Source organism: Lachnellula hyalina (assembly GCF_007821495.1).
Source record: "Lachnellula hyalina strain CBS 185.66 chromosome Unknown contig00290, whole genome shotgun sequence".
Taxonomy (NCBI): domain Eukaryota; kingdom Fungi; phylum Ascomycota; class Leotiomycetes; order Helotiales; family Lachnaceae; genus Lachnellula; species Lachnellula hyalina.
In genome coordinates, this window is record NW_022157404.1 from 4464 (window position 1) to 19895 (window position 15432).

General features: G+C 47.6%; 4 protein-coding genes across 4 annotated transcripts; 2 read left to right on the forward strand and 2 right to left on the reverse strand.

Moving 5' to 3' along the window:
• Positions 1-1051: 1051 nt before the first annotated feature.
• Positions 1052-5088, forward strand: FUM7 (Dehydrogenase; the record flags this gene model as incomplete). Its single annotated transcript, XM_031153643.1, has 4 exons — positions 1052-3299; positions 3732-4012; positions 4075-4880; positions 4992-5088. 4 exons carry the CDS (start codon positions 1052-1054, stop codon positions 5086-5088), a joined length of 3432 nt encoding a protein of 1143 aa, XP_031001098.1.
• Positions 5089-5663: 575 nt separating this feature from the next.
• On the forward strand, positions 5664-7715 carry PLR1 (Pyridoxal reductase-like protein; the record flags this gene model as incomplete). Its single annotated transcript, XM_031153644.1, has 7 exons — positions 5664-6525; positions 6588-6625; positions 6675-6845; positions 6900-7043; positions 7114-7200; positions 7252-7335; positions 7401-7715. The coding sequence occupies 7 exons, from the start codon at positions 5664-5666 to the stop codon at positions 7713-7715; spliced, it is 1701 nt and encodes a 566-aa protein (XP_031001097.1).
• Positions 7716-10363: 2648 nt separating this feature from the next.
• On the reverse strand, positions 10364-13139 carry RSP5_0 (E3 ubiquitin-protein ligase; the record flags this gene model as incomplete). Its single annotated transcript, XM_031153645.1, has 7 exons — positions 10364-10463; positions 10514-12539; positions 12592-12728; positions 12779-12884; positions 12937-12975; positions 13030-13052; positions 13105-13139. 7 exons carry the CDS (start codon positions 13137-13139, stop codon positions 10364-10366), a joined length of 2466 nt encoding a protein of 821 aa, XP_031001100.1.
• A 632-nt stretch (positions 13140-13771) lies between these two features.
• On the reverse strand, positions 13772-14560 carry pab2 (Polyadenylate-binding protein; the record flags this gene model as incomplete). Its single annotated transcript, XM_031153646.1, has 4 exons — positions 13772-13930; positions 13996-14083; positions 14186-14442; positions 14492-14560. 4 exons carry the CDS (start codon positions 14558-14560, stop codon positions 13772-13774), a joined length of 573 nt encoding a protein of 190 aa, XP_031001099.1.
• Positions 14561-15432: the final 872 nt, after the last annotated feature.

Sequence of the window (15432 nt, forward strand, 5' to 3'; positions counted from 1 at the left end):
TTCCGCAGGTACCTAGGTATGCAAGTTCTCTTTCTGTCAAATCCTGCACACAGAGTTGTACGAAACACAAACGCAGATCCAGTCCATGGGAACCGAGGTTGGGATTGATGCAATGCGAGTATCAGCTGTTGGTGTTCCAAGGAACTTTAAATAAATATATTCAACTCAGAACTCCTCCACTAGCGAAGGTATGCATTGCAAACCGAGTCCAGACGGTATAGCAAGCTAACCAATCAACAGGGCATTTCCTGTCATGCTCTTCTTCTTTCGGCAAGTCCTCACACGAGCATGTGCAACTCACAGCTCTCTTATCTTTGTCTAGATTACCAGCCCCTACCATTTTGTCTATAACCAACGTCTTGCTATTAAGAACTTAATGACTCCGCCCCATGATGAAAGTCCATTGGGAACCCAAAATGAACCTAAAGCTGTAGAAATACTGCTCGGGATGGTTCCCCATACAAACGTGCATGTACATTAGGGGTCGAGTAATTTATCAGAGAAAATCGATAGCACACGATATCATGAGGAAAAGACGCCACTATAGGTATTTGATACGAAAGACCGACACCGGCCACCATCACCAAAGCAACTTTCGCTCCAAGCGCAACCTTGCTGGACTTTTCAATCCAAATCAACACACCAGAATCATAATTTTTCTCACCAAAGCTCCACTTACATTGTGATACTGTAGAAGGCATTTTGTGTACCGATCAATACTACTTCAAGTGTATATTGGAGCTTCGCCATTCTCTATTTCGAAATTACACATTTGGTGCCGCGGCCCATCTCTGCTTGAAACCCGATTTATGTAGATATAGAGTTCGCTGAAGTATCATATCCTATCATAGAATGGGGGAAAACTTAGACAAAACTCTAACTCTCTAGTGAGAGGAGAGAAAGAAGTCAGAAGTCGGCGGTCGGTGTCGGTGCAAAAGGAGGGAGATCTCGCTTGCGATAAGTTAGCGCCACTCCACTGCTGAGCTGAAACCTTATCCTTATCGGCGCCAAAATAAAAAAGTCTTTTCTTCCAACGTCCTCCACCAAAATAATGGCCGCCCAAGTCATGGCAAATCCCAGCAGCACAACATCTTCTATGACATCCACCTCTCACACCATGACAGCCTTTCCCCCTCCTACTACAAAGAACGGACTTTCCGCCTCGAAAAATAGTACCATGGCCGACCTAATAACAGCCCTCGCGCCAGCAAACAGACACAATTTCATCGCCCCTCCGCCTTCATTACCAAACACGGGTCTAGAATTTACCAAAGCGACACTCGATGCGTTTGCGGGGAAGCTTGGGGATGAACAGGCTGCTAGATTGAAGGAATTGCGGAGGAAGAGGAAGCGAGGGGAGACGGGTGAAGAGGTGGGGGAGGTTTTGAAGATTAGAAAGGTGCATACGCAGGGCTTTCAGGTGGAGCAGGTTTGGGAACAGGCCAAAAGGGTTATTGATGCGTTGAGAGGGGATGCTGAGAGGGGATTGAGGGAGTTGGGAGGGGAGCAGGAGGAGAGCGATGAGGAGCAGGACGATGGCGAGGTGGAGCTGTTGAAATTCGATGAGGATGGTTTTGAAGTGGGTTCGGATGATGAGAGTATGGACGAAGAGGAGGATGTCGCTTTAGAGTTGGGAAACGAGATTGAGGAAGACATTGAAGTGGAAGACGTTTCCGATGGTGAAGACGACGCCGAGATGCCCGATGGTTTGGACGATGAGGATGACTTCGAGGAAGACGAAGAATCTGAAGAGGAACCTACTGGTATATTTAGGGAAGATCCAGATGGACTCAATGATGGATTCTTTTCTATCGACGAATTCAACAAGCAAACCGAATTTCTTGAACAGGCAGACGAACGTGCTGATCCTTATACTGGAGAAGCTAGTGACGAGGAGGATATTGATTGGGATGCAAACCCAATGACCGCCACCGCAAAACCCGTTTCAAGTTCTCGACGAGCTGCTGCAATGGACGTTGACGACGATGCAGAGGAATCCGAGGAAGACGACGGAGATGGGCCTACGTTTGGAAATATGGACTTAAATGCCCCTGAGGGCGACAGTGACGATGGAGAAGATGATTCTGAAATGGAAGGCGAGGTAGATACCGCCGGAGACAATACTAACGACGTCCTCTATAAAGACTTTTTTGAGCCTCCCGCACGTAAAGCAGGAAAAGGAGAGCTGCAAGCGAATTATCTTGACAGACAATCTCGAAAGTCTAAAGCTACCGAACCAGAAGACGAAGGTGGTATTGAGAGAGCAATGGCAGATGTCAGACGAGATTTATTCGACGATATGTCAGACCAAGCAGATTCCGAAGATGCCCTGTCGGAAGTAGATGCAGCGGATCCAAAATCAAGACGTTCAGCACACGAACGCCGACAAGCCAAGCTCGCAGAAGAAATTCGACGCCTAGAAGCTGCGTCAGTTGCGAAGAGGGAATGGACATTATCTGGAGAAGCTCGAGCAGTGGATCGACCCAAAGATTCTCTATTAGAGGAAGATCTTGATTTCGAGCGCACAGGCAAGCCGGTACCTGTCATTACTGCCGAAGTCTCCGAGAGCATCGAGGATCTTATTAAGCGCCGAATTCTAGCCCAGGAGTTCGACGAGGTTGTCCGACGTCGTCCAGATTCCCTAAGCACGCCAGCCAATACTCGCAGAGGTGCTTTCGAGCTCGACGATACCAAAAACCCGCAGAGCTTGGCGGAGATGTATGAGGAAGAACATGTCAAGAACAATAATCCCGATACCTATGTCAGTAAGGCAGATGAGAAAACGCAGAAAGAAGAAAAGGAGATCGAGGCAATGTGGAAAGACGTCAGTGCCAAGCTCGACTCACTAAGCAGCTGGCATTACAAGCCCAAACCTGCAGCGCCCAGCCTGACAGTTGTTTCCGATGTAGCTACCATCAGTATGGAAGACGCCCAGCCCACCACAGCCAGCGGCATGAATGGAGGCGAGAGCATGTTGGCCCCTCAAGAGATCTACAAAGCTGGGCAAGAGAAAGAGAAGATTGAAAAGGGAGAAGTGGTGCCGAAGAGTGGAGCACCTGTTGCTAGGCAGGAGATGACGAGAGAAGAGAAGTTGAGGAGACGGAGGAGAGAAAAGGAGAGGATCAAGAAGAGGGGTGGGGTGGAGATTAATCAACGGCCTGAGGGGAAGAAGTCTCAGAAGAATCGGGAGACTCTTGGAGATCTTAAAAAGGGTGGTGTCAAGGTCATTAATAAGAAGGGAGAGATTCAGGATGTGGAGGGGAACAAAGTCCAGGCTTCGACGGTTTATAGTGGTGCTGGTGGGTTCAAGTTATAATGAAAATCAAGGGACTATTGAATCAACTTGGAGTATTGCCCTCTTCGTTTTTGTAGTCGTACATTACATTTTGCTTACTTGGCCATAAGTTTTGCAAAAATCACTGATAAGTCAATAAGTAAATACCGTACTCGTATACTTCCTTTCAAAGGTAAGAGCCGAGGCATGAAGCCGGAGGAGGCTGACAAACCATGTTAAGGTGATGTCAGTCAGTATCGACCCACTCTTTACAACATATTGTTCTGTATGTACCCTTTCATCAATGAGCAATATACGTGAACTTATTTCATAAATCATCTATACTCTGTCAATTCATTTTCTCGTCCATCTCAAAACAGAACTTCCAAGATGGCAGCTCAAGGAGAAACCTACCGTCCAGCATTCCCTCCTAAGACCAAACCCCACATATCAACAGGAATCCCATTTCCTGCAGCCGCCGCCCATCATGTCGCAAATACATTTCATGCATCAAAAGTCTACATTATTGTCTCTAATTCCATCAGTAAAACAGATAATTTCACCCAATTGAAGAAAGCATTAGGGGAGAAGATCGTGGGGACTAGATATGGAATCAAACCCCATAGTCCATTGGACGATCTTGTAGAAACCACCAACGACATCCAAAAAACAGGAGCAGATCTAATCATCACCCTCGGAGCAGGCTCTCTTACTGATGGAGTCAAAGTCATCACCTTTGTACGTTTCCCACCCCTCGTCTCATAAGCTATTTCAAATTTATCACTACTAATACCAACTAGGCCCTAGCAAACAACGTCTCAACCATAGACGACATCTCAAAACTCGCCGTCGAGGCAAAAACCCCGGATCTAAAACCCCCCCAGATCCCCGTAATCAATATCCCAACCTCCCTCTCTGGAGGAGAATACTCTCCCGGCGCAGGCGCCACAGACACGCGCACAAACCACAAGACCGGCTTCTACCACCCCTCCATGGGCGCCGATCTCATCATCCTAGACCCAGCACTCTCCGTGTCCACTCCAGAGCGCATCTGGCTCTCGACGGGCATCAGGGCCGTGGATCACTGTGTTGAAGGCCTCTGCTCCACTGATGCTAATGCTGGGCCGGAAAGCGACAAGGGCTTTATCGAGGGCTTGAAGTTACTTGTGCCCAACCTGCTGCTTACGAAGAAGAACTGGGATGCGGAAAAGCCCAGGCTGAAGGAGATGATGGGGGTTATTGAGGCGACGAAGGGCCTGAATATGCGTGTGCCGATGGGGGGAAGTCACGGGATTGGGCATCAGCTTGGGCCGTTGGGCGTGGGGCATGGGGAGACGAGTTGTATTTTGTTGCCGGTGGTTTTGAAGTATAACTACGAGCATGGGGATGAGAAGGTCAAGAGGTTGCAGCAGAAGGTGTTGGATGTGCTGTGGGGTGAAAAGGCTGTCAAAGCGGTGCTGGATAGCAAGGGTTTGAAGAAAGAGACGGCCGATGCTGGGGATGTGGTGGGGGCGGTAATTAGTGAGTTGGGGATGCCGAGGACTTTGAAGGATGTGGGTGTTGAGCGGAGTCAGCTAGATGCTTTGGCGGACAACTGCTTGAAGGAGTAAGTTCATTTTGATCCCACCTCTTTCTTTTCCAAAAAGTTGTCTCGCAACTTTCGAATTAACAGCCTAATCCATTCCTGAAGAAGCAATGCTAACACTATTCTTCGCAGTCCTTGGGTGAAAACCAACCCTGTTCCACTCATAGACAAGAAGCAAGTGCTTGAAGTCCTGAACATGGTAGTTGGTGATGGGCAAAGTAGCCTGTAAAAGCAGCTGAAGAGTGTTCTCAGAGTCCAGGTCGAGAAGCTTCCGGGAAATATGTAGTTATGGATTCTCAACGCAATAGTTTGAAATATACATCGTAGTTGATGATTACGTGTAACGCTGTTGGTTTCTATTTCTGATGCATAGGCTTCAGCGAATCTGGCAGTGTTCAGTGGAGGGAATAGCATGCATATAGTCTGGAGGCAACGGAGGGGGTTTTCAGGGAAGTTAACATCAAGTAGATGACCCGCAAAATGTGATTAAGAAAACAAGCTTCATCTCTGTTCCCAAACTCCATCATCAGTTGAAGAATACACGATTAACTCGCAGAGATGGGTAGACGGCATATGGTAGGATTCCGGAAAGAGAGAAAGAAAAGGTAGTCGGCCAATATGACTACTTACAGTATCGCTCTAGTCAGGGAAATCAATTATTTCACTCTTACAGAAGTGGGAAGCTGCACAAGGCTGACTAAACAGAAGTGCTGTACCTATTTCAGCCGAATGCAACATTGAATATTCCCATCTGTGGAAGTCTGGTCGAAGGCTCTATCAACTTATACTATTCAAAGCATCACGATGCAACGACCATCAGATCAAAATGCGCCTGTCGCCTTGAAGGTCTCTGAAAAGAGTCCCGCAAAAGCCGCGCACGTCAATATGATGACGGACACGATCATTGCCAACATGCCCCTAGAGGGATTACGCACAGTACTGCGAGGCTTGCTTGGAGTCGATCCCAAAGTAACACTAAAGCTCAACGCTCTTGCTACCGAGTATCTCGCCGCAACTCGCCCTGCAACCACACCCCAGTTCTTCACGAGTGGGGATCTGCCCACTGCTTGTCCAGCACTCTTCGACTGGCAGCAGCGGTATAGGTGTCTGATGGGTTGTGGAATGGGCTTCGAAAGCATGAAGCTTTTGACGGAAGTTATTCACCAATTTTTGGCGTTGGTGTGGCCTGAGAAGATGACTACCCAGGAATCTCTGATGGATTTGTTTACTATCCTCGACGCTGATGTGGTTCAGTCTGTAACTGCTGTTCAAAAGGAGCTTTTGACAGTGACCGGGACTCGGGAGATGACTGGCGAAGAGGTCACTATTGTGCACAGCCTTCTCGACGGGCTGGTTGCTTCTAAAAAGCAAGCTGAACAAGTCGGCCAGCAGTTTCTATTTGAACGAGGTCTGTTGCGTATGCAGAAAATGGAAGGCATGCCAACTGTAACCAGTTCGCAGCAAGTTCTTCAATCTATCATAACACCTGGATATATTCAAGAAGCCAGGCCGAATATAATTGAGCATGTTAAACTAGGGAGATCTTTAGTTCCAAGAATGTTCATGGGCTTGTGGCAGTTTTCTAGCCCTGCGTGGGGCACAGCTACAGTATCCCAGATTAACAAACATTTTCGAAAGCATGTCGATGCCGGTTTTACAGCTTACGGTGCGTTGTAGTCAGAACCTGGACCATTTGTCAACACAGAAGCACTGATTTGGTTAATGTAGATATGGCGGATCATTATGGGGATGCGGAAGTTACATTTGTGAGCTCGCCCCTGATAAATTACACACTTGCTAATAATACCTTCTCAGGGCCAATTCCGATCTTCTCAACCAGATGCAGCAAATATCTTCTGCGCAACAAAATACTGCGTGTTTGAACCGGTAACTATTACGGTGGAAGTCGTAAAGGCCAGTATCACAGAAAGATTAGTTAGCATCAACGCCGATGTGATTGATCTCCTCCAGCTGCACTGGCAGTCTGTAAGTTCTCATTCTCCATGCCGAACAATTACCCCATTCTCACATCATCTCAAGTACGAAGACAAGCAGTATATACGCATGACTCAGCTCGTAGAGCAAGACGCGCGAGTTCTGAATGTCGGTCTATGTAATTTCGACACCCAGCGAATGAACGAAATCTTGGAAAGCGGTATCCACATCGTTTCGAACCAGGTGCAAGTCAGCTGAACCACATGCTTTTCTCATATTGGAAAGACTAGCTTCAACTAGCTGACACAAACGGAAACAGTTCTCCCTAATCGATTTACGGCCAACATTCAAGATGGCCGACAGTTGTCGGAAACACGAGGTCAAACTCCTGACCTACGGATCTTTGGTAAGCAACTAATCATTGCCCCAGAAAAACATACTGCTGAGATGCTTGTAGTGCGGCGGCTTCCTCGCAGATAAATGGCTCAACAAACCTGCCCCGAATATGTATGGAGCAGATATGACCCCAAGCCACAGAAAGGTACCTAACACCTAGCTACACATCCCAAAATCCACTACCACACGCTGATATCTGCACAAACACAGTATTACGAGATGATCACCATATGGGGAGGATGGACCCTCCTACAACGTCTCCTTACCACCCTTTTTTCCATCGGCGAGAAATACAACGTGTCGATATCGAATGTTGCCACACGGTGGGTGTTGGATCATGATTATGTCGCAGCGACGATTATCGGGGCTCGGATGGGCATCAGTGAGCACGTGGAGGAGAATATCAAGGGCTTTTCTTTCAGGCTTTATGAGGAGGATCGGGCTGCGATACAGGTCGTATTAGACCAGAGCCGGTCTGCAGATGTCTTTGAAGCTATGGGTGACTGTGGAGCTGAGTATAGATAATGTGAGTTTTTCGGAGTTTGAAAATACAGATGGTTGATTCTAGTCTTGCTTTTGAAGGAAATATCACCAATTACAGGTAGTAGATATCCGGTCCTGTAGTTATCGGAGTGGGTTCCGAATAGCCTGTGAAGTTGCGTTGATGTTGATGCCCCTTTTTCATTAAGCGAGGAGGGGTACCTACTAAGCTAATAGTTTACTTGCTCGAACTTCGCAGTCTCAAGTTACACCATCCCATACAACCCGAGCTCAATTCATGCACCGAAGCGGGATAAACAGCGTATCCCTTTGACCCAAGCTAAGTCTTCCTGGGGAGGAAACGGGAAGTGAAGTCTTATTTTATGTATTTTGAGTTGAGGATAACATAGGCGTAGGATATGAAAATATCAAAAACTCCACACAAGTTGTTTAATTAACGCTCCCAAGCGCTCCTAGGGACCAGAGAAAATTGGTTCGGTTTTGCGATCTTTATTCTCAAGGGTTGGTGGAAATGCACTTGTACGTTACTTTCCATCTAAAGTTCCAATATCCTCAATATAGGTACGCTATTGATCTATCGCATGCCGACTTTGAATTGCAATCCCTCCCTCCCAATCAACGTAGCGGTGCATCTCCATGATTACATCTTCATGATACGACCAGCCAAGTTTGACTGAATCGGATACTTGTACTCAACCTAACTAAATGAGCCCCCGAAATGCGGGTTCACGAAACGGGCAGCTACTGTACTTACGAAAACACAAGCTTTTCACGACATGCATCACGCGATCGATCCGTTTCCCCGTCTATTATTGGTAAGATCCTGTATGATTAAATATGCTAATTATTCACAAATCCTAACTAACCCCGTAAAACCCAGCAAAACACGACGGAAACCCCAATCCTAATTTCCTATACACGGAATACAAAACCCAAGCCCGCTCAAAACGCTAAAACGCAGCCAGCCCGGAAATCAAACATGTTCTTCCCTCCTCCTTTGTAATCGCAATCCCAACCCATCTGTCTGCTATAGTACCATCCCAACTGAGATCCCCCAACGAAAAACTTTCCTACAACACAGCAGCAATCACACCCGCAAGTCCCAACAGCAAACTCCCAGCTCCAATAACCATATTGCTCGCGCTATTCGCCTTGCCACTCGCGCTCGAAGTCGCACCCGAAGCCGTCTTCACCGCCGCACTATCACTAGTCGCGCTCGCTCCAGTAGCGCTGGCTGACGACACAGAGGCAGAGGCGGTTGCGGAAACAGCTTTGGAGATAGCTGTGGTGGTTTGGCCGTAGATGGAGGCGTTGTTGCAGTTTGTGGACTTGGTGTTCTGGGCGGCGCTTTGGCCTGCGTCGTTGGGGCATTGGAGGTAGCAGCTGTGGAGTAGAGTGAGTTAGTTAATGATCTGGGAGTGAAGAGGAGAGTGAGAATGAGGGATGAATATGTACGTTAGAATGTCGTTTGATTTCGAGCATAGACATGCGTAATCTGTTGATGCGCATGCGTCGAGGTATCCTTGGCCAGTGATCAGGCATTGATTGAGGACATCTTGTGCTGCGCAAACACTGCTAGTTGAAGCTGCAGCTGAGGAAGTAGAAGTAGCAGCTGCTGCGACGGACAGGAAGAGGGAGATTGGGAGAAGAGAGAACTGCATGATGAGGGAGTGAGTGATGTATGTTTGTTTACACGCAGTTCCTTGAGTAAAATTTGATTGTATGAAATGATATAGATGAGACGATGTTATTGTTCTGAAGCAATACTGTAGATGTAAGAGGGGGCAACAAGTGAAAGATAGAAGAGGAGAAAGAGGGGACAGGAATGAAGTCAAGGTTGGCACAGCAGCTCTTCAAAAGGAAATCGATTGACAATTTCCTGGAAAGGCCCCCATGGGCCCAAGATGTCAGTGCCGGGTACACTGGAATACCCGTTCCCCTGACACCAATGCAATAATATGCAGCTTTTTAATATGCCATTACGCGGTGATTTGAGTTTTCCGATTGGGTGGTGGAACGTGGTTATCGGTCTTGCGGTTGGCTTCGACTTGTTGTTTCTCGTTGCCGGGTTACCACGCGTGAGGGCATTGAAGACCAGCCAGCTTTCTTTTCCAGATGAGGCTAATTGATCAATCAATGGATTCAGCACACTGGATGCTAGAACATGGGAAATTTTCTCTTTCTGTCCAAATTCATGCGTTCTATTCGTGGCGATGGCTTGAACACGAAGTAATTTTAGAGACAGAGGTTGTCATTTCGCCTTTATGGCACTAACCCAATTGAGCGCCGTTCAACCCTGACCCTAGCTAATCATCGTGACTTGTGCTTCTACAGCAGGATCAATGTTTAGTTTCCTTGAGGATCTAGACTCTGGACCCTGGAGATCCCCATGACTAGCTCCAGAACAAAATGCTTGATGTTTCATGAATGACTTTTAAGAAGAGATCCGTTCTTCAATTATCAGTTACAATGAAGCAGCATATTAAGATATAGAAATCACACCAAGATTCTTTTGGCGTATGCTAAGTACACATGAGCTTTTGGTCCGGGGAACAAAACTGAAGATGCCTAACAAATGAGCAAAATCATGTTCCGCAGACCATTCTCAACCATCCCAAGTTCTGTATTGAAAAAACACCGCGGTCCAAAAGGAAACGTAACCCGTAAAGCAATCACTCCTGCCCAAATCCCATTGTTTCCTCTACTGCCATTGTCAATTTCGTTTGCAGTTGCTCCAGACTTTTATAGGCTGGGAGATCAAGTCGGTTGAAACTAGATAAAGTTAGTGATATACCTCAAGTGTTGACTAGTAAAAAACTCACCAGGTATGGGATTTCGGCAAATTGCCAACCTCTCCTTGCTTCTCAATTGTAAAGCGTCTAGGACCATCACTGCCTTGAAGATCTTTGAAACCGTTTACTGGAATACGTGAAGTTCCAGTGGCAAATTGCAGAAGACGAGACTTTTGCTCTCCGTCCCAACTCCTAATTGTCTGCCAGAAGAATTTGATGACCTCATCCGACTCGGTGTATCCTCTGTAGTCGGTATGCTTCTTCCAGTCCTCGACATCGATTTCTGCGATACCACCGATCAACAACTCAAGTTCTCTCTCATCGAAGACATTGACCAGCTCCGCAGGAATCAGTTCATGGAATCCAGCGATGAAAGCCTGGAACTGTTCATCGATACGCTTCTGGATTCTCCACTTCACCATGAGGTCGACATATTCTTTCTTGTTCAGATCGGTAACCTCAATATCCCTTCCACCAGGTTTCAAATCTTCTACGTTCACAACTCCGAAGCGCTCATCTTCTGTAGAGAAAGTCTGATCCAAGACACCTTCAATAGGGTTATCCAGCATCCATTGAAGACTTCGGTGGAAATCTGCGTCTACACCTTCCATATCTGACAGTGCTACCGCCTTGTTAAGCATCATTTTGTACAGTGCACCAATGAAAAACGCATCCAGGAAACGACGATGGAAAATAGCCAGGCCGACGACTCGGCCTATGAATTTAAAGTAGTTGAGATGCTCAGGGTTGATACCAGAGTGCGGGTTGATCTGGAGGGTGTAGTTGTCGTGGGCGGAGTATTCGAATAAGCAGTAGAAAGGGTTGAACATCTCATGGGATAGGAGGAAGAAGAATTCTCTCGAGAGACCACCATAATCGAGACCATCTTCGCCATCGAACTTGATCATCAAACGTTTCTTCAAATCCGTAGCAGATTGGCGCATGATCTCGGCATAAGAGTCCTCAAAGATATGAGATCTCCGGACCTTGACGTGGCATTGACCAGAAAGAATACGAAGAGCTGGCTGGGATCTGAAATAAATAAGCTTGCGTCGGAAGTCACGCTTGTACTGTGGAACATTTTGATCCAGCGAAGAGGGTAGTCGAGGATCGTCCCAGGTGGTCGTCTTGGTATTGTGGTCCACAAAGTACACTCTTGCTGTGTTGGTGAGCCTCATTTCCCATCCACTGGGCAATGGTCCAAGTTGTGAGACGGGTTGCTGCTGAATGGTATTGGTTGCGTTTTGATTGCCATACATGCGGATGTATTGTTGGCGTCTTGGGTCAACCCAGGTGGTGGTCCGAGTATTATGGTCGACAAAATATGGTCGGCCTTCAGGGGTGTGTCTCTGCTCCCATAGAGGAGGCAGCTCTCCAGTACCTGCCGTCGTAGCTCCAGTCGCCATCATGGTAGCAGCATTTGCCGCATTTCCAGCAGCCTGCTGTTGTTGCTGCTGTAGATTGGGCGAGTTGGCACCAGTTCGGTCTTCTGGAAGAGTTCTATTCTGATGTCTTTGACGTTCCACCTGCGTATTTGCGTCTCGCTCAGTCCGCTGGGTCTCTGATGTACCGGAAGCAGAGGGTCGAGTCCAGCTAGTAGATCTGGTATTGTGGTCCACATAATATGTTCTCCCTAGATTGTCTTCCCTCCTCTCCCATCCCGCGGGCAATCTCCCCTGTGCATCTTCGAAGGAGCTGAATGTACCGGTGTGTCGAGGTGCTGGGTTGCCATTTGCTTGTATGGCGGCTGCGCTCGAGTGGCCACCACTCCCAGCAGCGGGAGCATGTCCTGGTGTTGGTGCCGTTGACATGGCTCCGTTTGCCAATATCACCCCAGACGGCTGCGGGGTATGCGATGGTGGTGCACCAGGGAAGCCGGATGCAGTTGAGCCTTGGGGAGTGTGCAAAGACGGACGACTGGAGTTGCTTGGGTGGTTGTTTGGAGGTGCTAAATTACCTGGCGGTGGTGCATCTAGATTAGTGGAGAGATTTATGATGAGCTTTCCATTCACAACTAGGTTATCGGTCGATTTCTTAAGATCTCTGGTAAGCATTTCTGGAAAGAATTAGTGTCGCCTGAGCTACGATTAGAGCCAAATCCAACTTACGGTCACTGGGATTTCCGAAATCAATAGCATCGCCAACTCGAATGTTGATAACACCTAAGAAGCCCTGATCCTTCTTCTTATTGAACTTCCTCTGGTCAAATATCTGCACTGCTAGTATGCTATCCTCTGTGGCGCGTCTATATATGGTATTAGTGTTGAACCTACTCACTCAAACCGCAATGCTCACAAATCAAAGCTCTCGTTCCAATACGGGTTGAGAGTTTTCTTGATAACGCTCGTTGTTTTGGTCTGTTCGCCACTGAGGGTCGCCACGGCGAAGGGATCTGGGAAACCTATAGAACACTGTCAGCACCTGCTTCCAGTGCACGATAGTGGGGTGCCTACGAAAGACATCACGTTTGTAGAGCCCATCGGCAGCAATGACTACGGCTGATTAGCATTCGATGGTCGAAGGATAGCTGCTGGAAGGTAGCATACTCGTTAATCGCAAATTGGGCTGCCTAGGCGGGTGTCAGTCAATGTGATGCTTGTATGACGAGGGGAAGGACTCACGACGGCAACCCCGACTCCATCCTGCTACTGGACATGTTGGGAGAGCGCCAAATCTGGCGTGAGCGTTCAAATGAACGTCAAAGATGAAGGGTTCGTAAACGTATCCGCAAGTTGGAAGAGGTTCAAGGTCCGTAGGGAGTGAGGTACTGTAGTCGTCAGAGGGGGCTGTGCAGCAAATCGACCCGGTGTCTGACTATCAGTTGATGCCGGACTGCTCTATCTGTACCGGTGAGACATACGAGTTCAATGTAAAGATATCGGGTTTTCCACGTTGCTTATAGGGGGAGAGAAAGGAATGCTGGCGGGTGCAAAGGTCGCAATGTTTGTTCTTGCGGTGCAAAGCGTTCCCCGCTAAAACGACAACTCTAAAACGTCGCGCCTCATGAACCCATGAGTCTCACATCGTGAATGAAGTCTATTTCGGCCAGACAAACAATTACGGTATCACTTAGCTGCAAGTGTTACTCATTAAATGCGGTGCATAAACAGTTCACATACTACAGTACCGCTTCAATTGAGGTACAGTATCAGTAGATAAGTCTAATCCGATATCGCAATGCATTATGAATTGCCGCTGTTTTTGTGAAATTCAACGCCTCTGTTATGATGGCACATCTATCATACGCTTTCCAATACCAATATCCCCTCCGCTTCTTGTATTCACCACCTAGTACGGAACAAATCCTCGTCCACGGCCTCTGTAGCCACCTCGATATCCTCCTCCACGGGGTGTGAAACCTCTACTACTAAAACCTCCTCTACCTCTGCCTCTTCCGCGACCACCACGACTAGCCATACCAGGAAGATTTGTACGCTTAGGAGTAACCTGTAGACGTATTGTGATTAGCCAAGAATCGTTAAAAAAGGGGAGGGGGGGCTGAGCATATCAACCTTCAAGTTACGTCCACGAAGGACACTCTCATTCAAGAGAAGAGCGTGAGCAACAATGCTTGGCTCCGTAAATTCCACATACCCATACCTGCATAGCCTTGATTAGCATCCATCTCTTGCCAGGTAGCGTTGATCATAAAGGTTCTTTAAACAGCAGCTGTCATGAAGGACCGGAAATCATGGAACGAACCCCTTTGGTTGGCCGGTGAATTTATCGAGCAGGATGGTAACACGATTGATGGGGCCGCAGCTCTGGAAGTGTGCTTGAATCTCTTCCGGCGAGACCTCGTAGTCAACGTTTCCAACGAAGATACTCCTCGAATCGATGTCCTCCTTGTCCTCCCGCAGTTCACTACTTTGCTGCTCGAGCACCGCCGTCATCTCTCGAAGCTTTGTTGCCTCCTCTTCCATCTCTGCGACTCTGCGTTTCATCGCCAAGATGTCCTCCTGCGTATGGTCAGCGAACAGCCTGATGCCATTGAAGGGCATTGCGTACCTCATCATTTCCTTCCTCCTCTTCACCTCCAACCATCTCATCCTCAACCTTTGGCTCAACTTCCGCCATATTGTCGCTTTTAATCAAGGATGATGACATTCCAGGAGGGATTTTCGCTGTAGATGCGAAGAAGTCTACGAAGCGGGCAGGTTAGCAGGTATTTAACAATGGGGCGGTGAGGAGCATCTATAGGTGAATCTCTTTGTTTGTGAATAACGCGATGGGAAGAGTGAATGAAGTCGCGATGTGAACAGAAGGCTGAATTGAGGAAAGTGCAGCGCCCTCTTTACCCTTCATCCTTCCCAGAGCACAGCAGACATCCAAAGCAAGAAAAAACCAACATATCAGAGCATTGGATAGTGATCACCTTTGTCAATATAGAAGGGCGGGAAAGCGACAGTCGGAATATGATAAGTGGTTTCGATGAATGAATATGAGCGCAAGGCTGCTTCATTGGGATCTGAACTTCGTCATTTTTGATGCGGAGGGAGGCAACACGCTTTTGCCAAGACCCTCCAAGGGGATGGTTAGGGGCCCAAGCTCCAATCTAGAAATATAAAGTCAAGAACAGCCGCTCTAACTACATACCTACCTAGGTATTGTTATGTACTCCGTATATAATTATAGTATAGCATTTGCTATTCTTTTAATTCCTATTGTAGCCCATACATACCTAACAACTGAATCCTATGACTAGCGCCTCTTCATGCCCACGTATCAGTACCTTCCTTCCCCAGACAACTCTGAAAGTGGCTCTCTTGCGATAAGCAGAGCGCCACGAACACTCCATTGACTCTAATCAATACCAGCATCAACAGCCAGCTGATCTGCCTCTGCCTCTCTCCTCGCTCATGCCCCGGATCAGAAGAACCCCATTCCTCACCTTCGCTTCCAGCTTTTGACTATCCCATTCCCATCCTATCCCCTAACAAATCCGCAAT